Raw genomic sequence first — 8,134 nt, forward strand, 5'->3', positions numbered from 1 at the left:
TGGAGTAGATCTAGCGACAAAACCACGCTATTGTCCGATTCCCAAGTCTCCATGGCTGTTTTTTTTAAACATATCATTTCTTTCTTCTAATGTAATATTACTAGACACCTTAATACCTTATATTGCTCATTCTGTGTAACATCAAGGAGATGGAAAGTTCATACTATCGTAATAGGAGGTCGTCAACCAACATATTCTTCCTATATAATTGATCTACCACAGATTGATACATTTTTTTTCCGAGATGATCATGTCACAGACGACAAGTGGTTCATTAATGCACAAATTTAATTGAAAAGAAAAGATTTTATTTTCATCGACCTTTTTTCCTTAATCGATGTTTTAAGTTTTTTTTTTATCCAAGAGGGCATTTTAATAATTCTCTGGAGGCTCGAATGCTTATTATTCTTGCCTTCTAAACTTCTTTTTATTGAAAGATGATGAATCACATTATCATGCATTCCTTAAACCTATATAGTGAATCGTGTAGGTGACGTGTTTAAATTAAGATCATACATTGAAATTCTTTTCCCTTTATCACTAGCCAATCAGGATGCTATCTATCCTTCTTTGTCACTCAACCCTTAAAATATGATATTGTAATTAATAATCTTTTTTAAAGTTATTTTTTTATATTTTCTTAAAATTATATTTAACCACCTACCTATCATTTTCGGTGTTCTCCCGACACTAATGAGCATCACTTAGGCCTTCATTCTTGATATTGTGTTAGGATCTGCAATGAATTAACATGCCATAGGCACTGACGTGAGGTTAAAGTTGTGATCAATGCTTAATAATATTCATTAACATTGTACTCCCATAATATAACAAGGTAGAAAGCTAAAAAAAATAAATCAAAAACGTAATTTTTTTTTTGGATTAACCTATTTCTAAGAGGGAAAGGTCTTGTGACAATTTTAGGCATATTCAAAATGAATTATTTTGGCCCGATTGAGCAACCTATGAATAGTTATCGCCTACATAACCTACCATCCAAAGTACTTTTGATAGCTCTTTTGTGAAACTACTTACTTTATTTATTTTTAATGAATTACAATCAATAAAAGTAATTTGGTGAAACGAACTCATAAAAATGACTTTTTTTTGTCCGTCTTAAAATAGAAAAAGAAAAGAAATTATGAGTGCTTCAATATGGAGGAAAAGATTTTTCAAAAATTGATTTTCAATTTTCTCACATTCAATTCATCAAAATTATTTAAAAATACTTTTTTAAAGAAAACAAGTTACTTACTAATAAAAAAAATGACTTCCATAATGAAGATCAAAAAAACAAATTTCACAAATGATATTCCACATTCATTGTATCCTTCTCACCCTCTAATACACCTCATCACTATTTTTTTTTGGGCACATACCATAATAGTTGTCTAGATTTTATATAAATAATTTTAGCATAACATCTTTCCTTACTTATAAAACGCAGCCTAGCCTAGGGTACAGTGAGGATTTTTCTTGACAAAAAGAATCAGAGAGGTTTTGCGTTTATGGCGTGAGTGGTGTAGAGTTTGATCAGCTTTATGCGAAATACTCGTGAGGGTGCAGTTTCACACTTGCCTATATAGTTTCTTCCATTTGAAGCTCAATTCTTCCCTGGTAATTCTCTTTCCTTTCTTCAAATCGTCTTCTGTATCTAACAATGTACGTATGCTTTTGGTTTTTGTTCACTATCATCAAGTTTAGAATTCAATCGATTCTTGTTTTTCCGTAATCAATTCAAGATTTTAAAGTCTGTGTGCAGTGTATACTGTATACAGTATGAATATATATACTGAAAGAATTTCATTAATGTATATATAGAGGTGAACGGATGGTTGTGGGGGTATGGATGCTGCTAGTGCAATGTACTTCGGTCTTCCCCTTTTAGGACATAGTTTTTATGCCCATATGTTGATGAGATTATGCGGATTAATTAGGGGCTTTTAACTGAGCTAATGGACGTAATTTCTTTGTTTATGTTGAAACTGTTGTGTCATTTTCATTTTTAGGGTTTAGGGTTTGTGTGAGTTACTTTTATGACTGATGAACTAGGGCCTGGGGGCTTTAACTGATGAAATTTCTTGTTTTTTTATGTTTATTTTGGTGAAACCGTTACAGCCTTATTTAATTCATAGCTATATTTGAGATCTTTCTTCTGTGTACTCTGCGGTGTTGGAGGAATTGGGTGTCTGATGGCACAAATGTGGATAAATGTGGACAAATCGGGTGTTTGTTGGTGGGAAGGGTTATCAATGACATGGAAAGAGGAAAGAACATTATGTAATAACATTTGAGTAATGTGGTTAAATTTGATCAGTATGTTTTTCTTCTAGTTTTCTGGTTAACCTGGGCATGGCGTATTTTTGTTGTGGGAGAGGAGATGAGAGGTGGGAGTGCAATGGCAGGGAAGATCAAAGGAAGCTAATTTTGAAGAGTTCCGCATGTGTTGTTACTTAGATTGTTGTATTGCAATCAAAATTGTTGGAAAGCCTGGATTTATATTTATCCTGATGCTCTTTTCAGGATCGGAGCAAGGAGGAGAACACATCCAATCATGGTAAATGCTTCTGCAGTTGCATCATCAAACCAGGCAAAAGATACTGGAGACTTTAAAAAATTGAGAAGAAGTCAGCTTGGCGGCGTTATATTCGGTTGCACGAATAAAACTATAAGAGAATGTCTCTCAAAACAACTATTTGGTCAGTTAATTGGGCCACTGCATCTTTCATCAACCCCCCCCGCCCAAAAAAAAAAAAAAAGTAAAAGAAGAAGTGGATGAAATAAATCAAAATGATTGTGTCGAGCAGATTTGATAATGAGTTTTAGGTGTCATTTTTTGTCATATGAGTTTTTTATTTTCTTATTTTTGTTTTCCATTTTTATTCGCTATGCTTATGCTTTAAATTTTTTGACAGGTTTGCCAGTTCTACATTTTTCATATGTGCAGAATGTAGATTCAGGCTTGCCATTATTTTTGTTCAACTACAGTGATAAAAAGCTACACGGCATCTATGAAGCTGCAGGCCCTGGTCAAATGTATATCGATCAATATGCTTGGACGTCAGATGGTTCTGTCCGAACTCCTTATCCTGCACAGGTTTAAAATCTGTCTTTTCTTTTTGGGATTTTTGCTTTGGTTGATGCTTCTGGTTTAGTCCAAAAAACTCAACGCTTTGCTATTTCTTTATGAAGGTTCAAATACGTGTACGTCTGCTCTGTCAACCGCTGCTAGAAAATCAGTTTAAACCAGTAATTAAGGATAACTATTATGGTCAGAACCATTTCTTGTTTGAGTTAGATCATGTTCAAGCTGGTAAATTAATCTCCATATTCTCGTCTAGTCCATTTCCTTCAAGTAGTATCCCATCACAAAACTTTGCAAAACAGAGAAGTATATTCCAAGGTTTACCTGCCAATGACAAAAGAGAGGAAAATGGACGTTTTCTGTCACGAGATAATTTTGCCTACTCATCTGGTTTGAATGGGAAATTGTGGACTAGAGACACTTCTCCTCTTCATTCAAATGGTAACCAGCAGCCGGAGGTACTATTAGATAATCAGGCAGAATTGGATGAAAAAGATCTGATGTACATAAAGCTTAGAGAAATGTCTCTTCAGCGTGAATTCTCACGTGGCATTACAGATGGGCCTTCAAATGAAGCCACCACTGCAGTCGTACCTGCGTCGATAAATCAAGCAATCATTGGGCAAGAAACTTTGCAGGAAGAGCTGCCACTTGGAGAAGAGCAGAATGTAGACTGCTCCGGTGACTCAACTGGTTATGCATCTGTTATAGCTCAGGTTGTTCATCTTTTTGTAGTATCTGCTGATTTTTTTGTCCGACATCTTATTGCTTTATATGACTTGGGCTATTTTGTTGGTTGCAGCTTCTTCAAGAAATGGAAAAAGAAAAGCTTAAAAGGGATAATTTGGAGCGGAGGATGGTAAGCCTTATCCCTTTTCAATCTCAGCATTATGGTGACATCTCTATTCTGTGGTTCCATCCACTAGCTTTCCTAATTGCTCTCTATGGGTTATTGATGATGCTATAAAACATGCATTGAATTTTGAACACTTCTATGTTAACATAATTGTGACTATACTAAGAATATGAAACAATATGTATAACTAAGTGTGGTATCCAATGCTATATTCAACGAGATGAACAACAAGCAAATTTGGATTTTCTCCTATAGTCTGTTTCAACAATTTTAACTGTGCGGTTTCATTACTTTTATTCTGCATTTTTTACTGTATCTGCATAATTTAAGGATATATTGGGACTATATTAAGAATATGAACTAATAGGGGATGTAATAGGGTTTCGTAGTGGGAACTGCTGTAGCCAAAATGAAACAGATTTATAACTGAGTGTGGTATCTAATTTGATATCCCTTGAGATGAACAACAAGAAAATTTGGATTCCCAAAACCACTATAGTCCGTTTATAGGATTTTCACTTTGTCTGGTCTCATATCGTTTTATGCATTTCTACTGTATGGATTGGGAGTTGGTAATAAATATTCAAAAGAAGAGAAGGATGGAGCTGAATATATACAGATAAGAAGTAATTACCTGGTAACTCTTGGTGGTTTGGCATTTCAGGCTCGTGTAGAACAAGAGATTAGACAGTTAACATATAAATGTATGATGCTGGAGTCCTCAAATACTGTTTGTACACGTGCTGATGAAATGATTATCGACCATACTGATGATGCACACCTGAAGCATGAGATGATTTTCCTAACTGGAGGATATGATGGTGTGTCATGGTTATCTGCATTGGACTCATATTTGCCTTCATTCGATGTGTTAAAGTCACTAAAGCCAATGAATTCAGTCCGTGCATATGCCTCGGTTGCAAAGCTGAACGGAGAATTTTATGTATTTGGTGGTGGAACTGCAACCGTGTGGTACGACACAGGTACAGTCTGCACTTCTCTGCCCCCTCATCAACCCCCCCTCAAGTTGCTGACACTGATACACTCTTTACTTTTGAAGTTGAATCGTATAACACAGCTGATGATGAATGGACTGTGTTACCTTGTATGAAAGAGAAAAAGGGTAGCTTAGCTGGTGCAGCTTTGAAGGACAAAATATTTGCAGTTGGTGGTGGAAATGGGATTGAAAGTTTTTCACAGGTTGAAATGTATGATCCTCAAGTAGGACGATGGATCAATACACAATCCATGTTGCAGAAGGTTAACACTTTTGATCCTGTTGTATTTTGTATGTTCTATTATTGTTTCCTTTGGTGATAATATGGTTTAACCCAGAGAAACAAAAAGCATTAATAAATCTACAAGTCTGGTGTTTGTTTGGCCCTGTAAAAATAATTTGCAGTGTGACAGACAATTTCAGTCCAAAATCCAAGTTACTGACAAGAATGCTGTTTTTGTAATAGACTTCAAAGTTATTCTCATCATCTTAAATTTTGTAGCAAATCGATAAGACTTCATCTTGTCTTTTGTCCCTTTGATTAATCCTCTTGGCAGTATATATTAGTATAAAGATATTAAGAAAATATTGATAAGTAAGATGGTATGGGGAAATAATTGGTTAAAGTGTGTTTTTCTGTTTATTATTATTATTATTATTTTTTAAATGGGGGTAGGGGAAATTGGGGAGGGGATATTACAATATGGGGAATCAAACCTGCACCAACAAGGCAACAAGGTGAAGTTCAGGTAACTAACCAACTGAACTACTAAATATTCCCCAGTTGTTTAGTAGTGTTATCTACAATAGCCCGTTTTAAAAAGTGTTATCTACACTAGTGAAATCAATTGTGGGAAATACTTGCTAGCAAAGGTAGGAACTCCAGGACTTCCATCTGCCTGTGATTAGATTAGTTAGTGTCTGGCAGACATCTCATTTGTTTCAAGTGATAAGTTTTCTCCTCTGATGTGACTGTCTTCCTTTTCTGTATATTTGCAGAGATTTGCTCTTGCTGCGGCAGAACTTAATGGGGCATTATATGCTGTTGGTGGATATGACGGAAGCGATTACTTGGAGTAAGTTGTAGCACACTTCCATTCTTTTTCTGCTATGAAATGTGTTAATGATACTTTCTATGTGAGCCTCATTTTCTTGAACCATGAGATTATAATTTTCCATGGTCTTCCCCAAGAAGTTGAGATACTTGTACATTCCCACATGCACCTTTTGTAAAATGCTAACTCTTAGGGGTCGTTTGGTTGGGAAGTTATCGCGGGATAAGTTATCCCACCATATATATGAAATAACTCATCCCATCAGTATGGTATAAATGGTGGGATAATCCAAGGACTACCTAATACCTCCAACCAAACGCATGATAAAATAATCTTGCATTTTATCCCGGGATTATTATACCTTATACCTCATACCAAACAACCCTTTAGGTATTTCACAAGTATAGATAAATGCTATTGTGCCATTAAGTTAAGATTATCTGCAATATGTAAAGACTGTTTGTATTCCAGTTTATGCTTTATTATCCTGTAGCATCTTTCATACTAGCTTTTTCTTCAGGACTGCTGAAAGATTTGATCCCAGAGAACATTCCTGGTCAAAAGTTGGAAGTATGAGCACAAAAAGAGGATGCCATTCGTTGGTTGCCTTGAGCGGGAAGTTGTATGTTCTTATCCTTTTTTTTTTTTGTATCTTAGTGATGTTTACTGACCTTAAGGGTAGAGGTTTTTTTCCCTGTGGGGTGGGGGGTGGGTGGGATTTCTTTATCGTGGTTTTCAGCATCTCCTAAGTGTGTTAGAAAATACTCTTGACAATTTCTTTTAGCTTTGTAAGTCTTTTCATTTTAAAAAAGAGTAATTTCCTTTTGCTTTAACATTGCTATATAGATATGCACTTGGTGGCTACAATGGATCTACAATGGTGCCTAGCGTTGAGATATATGACCCCCGTCTAGGAACATGGATAGTTGGTGAGCCAATGAACCATTCAAGGGGATATTCAGCTGCTGCTGTTCTAAAGGGATCCATTTATGTCATTGGTGGGGTTCAATCCAATGAGGAGATAGTAGACGTGGTATGTAACCTTATCTCGTTGTTCATCTCATGCTTAGTTTTATATTGCTCCTGGTAGCAAACTCTCATGTGTTATGGCTGCAGGTTGAATGTTACGAGGAGGGTGAAGGTTGGCAAATGCCTAGCTTGAGGGCTATTGGGAAAAGGTGTTTCTCCTCCGCTATGGTTTTAGAGGAAGACTGAACTCTGCTTTGATATAGAAGCTGATCTGGAGCTATAGGAGGTGGTTTCTTCATAGAATCTAATGCCATCCTTTGTCCGGCAGTATTTATATCTATTATTTTGAATTTGTGGATAAGATTTGTATCTGTTCCTTCTGCATTTTGTGCATACAAGCTTGAAGGAGTTTTCTCGACTTTTAGTAGTAGTAAAGTGGTTTCTCTTTGCTGGAAAACAGTAAATAATAGATTATATTGCTATTTATCTTTCCTATGGCTCTTTTTCCAGTAAAACTTCTGCATAATAGGTAGTTGCTTTTATCTGAAGGAATCAGTTTCTGGGAATGGAAAACTTGTTGTGCAAAGTGAGAGTCGATGCCACCCATGGATACAACCTCAGCAAATCCATCTCGGTCTTTGTTTCCTCCGAAGGATACGTCTGAAGATCCTTTTAGTATAACCACCAAATACTGGGAAAAAAGAAGAAAATTTCATTAATTATTGATGCATATATCATACATATTAGTTGATAAAGGATCCATTCACAAAGGCTTATGGATTGAAGTTTAGAGCATCCGTATATTTGGGATTAACTTCACAAAGGGATACATTTATAGGGTCTGTTTGGGTAATGATGGAAGTTACTCTTTATAGTAAGTAATTTTATGATGTTTGATTATATATGAAACTAACCTATCGTGGAAATAGTTTCTATGAAAAAAATAATCAGTAAGACTAAAAAGTAAAAACACTCGGAGACGCTAATTTGATAAGTTCCGACTAGGGTGGTAGAATGGGTAATTAATATGGGTATCCGTTCATATTTATCTATTTTAAATGGGTTGGGTATCCAACTCATTTAAAAATGGATAAAAACGAATAATACTCATACTACCCATTTAAAAATGGATAGTTAAATGGATAAATAAGTAAAAAGATGTGCATTCATAC

General features: G+C 35.5%; 1 protein-coding gene across 1 annotated transcript; it reads left to right on the forward strand.

Annotated features, from left to right (window-relative positions):
* Nucleotides 1-1,444: 1,444 nt before the first annotated feature.
* On the forward strand, nucleotides 1,445-7,453 carry LOC102591069 (kelch-like protein 3). The gene is made up of 11 exons (XM_006360764.2): nucleotides 1,445-1,617; nucleotides 2,524-2,699; nucleotides 2,916-3,097; nucleotides 3,193-3,801; nucleotides 3,888-3,944; nucleotides 4,606-4,924; nucleotides 5,002-5,201; nucleotides 5,938-6,014; nucleotides 6,514-6,615; nucleotides 6,840-7,026; nucleotides 7,110-7,453. The coding sequence occupies exons 2-11, from the start codon at nucleotides 2,555-2,557 to the stop codon at nucleotides 7,206-7,208; spliced, it is 1,977 nt and encodes a 658-aa protein (XP_006360826.1). The 5' UTR covers nucleotides 1,445-1,617; nucleotides 2,524-2,554; the 3' UTR covers nucleotides 7,209-7,453.
* Nucleotides 7,454-8,134: the final 681 nt, after the last annotated feature.

This window comes from Solanum tuberosum, unplaced genomic scaffold (assembly GCF_000226075.1).
Source record: "Solanum tuberosum cultivar DM 1-3 516 R44 unplaced genomic scaffold, SolTub_3.0 scf00332, whole genome shotgun sequence".
Taxonomy (NCBI): domain Eukaryota; kingdom Viridiplantae; phylum Streptophyta; class Magnoliopsida; order Solanales; family Solanaceae; genus Solanum; species Solanum tuberosum.

Bases quoted from the DNA above. Each gene is read 5' to 3' on its own strand.
- LOC102591069 (XM_006360764.2), top strand. From the start codon at position 2,555: ATGGTAAATGCTTCTGCAGTTGCATCATCAAACCAGGCAAAAGATACT. The intron at 3,098-3,192 runs GTTTAAAATCTG...TTCTTTATGAAG, and splicing joins GAACTCCTTATCCTGCACAG to GTTCAAATACGTGTACGTCT. The intron at 3,802-3,887 runs GTTGTTCATCTT...TGTTGGTTGCAG, and splicing joins ATGCATCTGTTATAGCTCAG to CTTCTTCAAGAAATGGAAAA.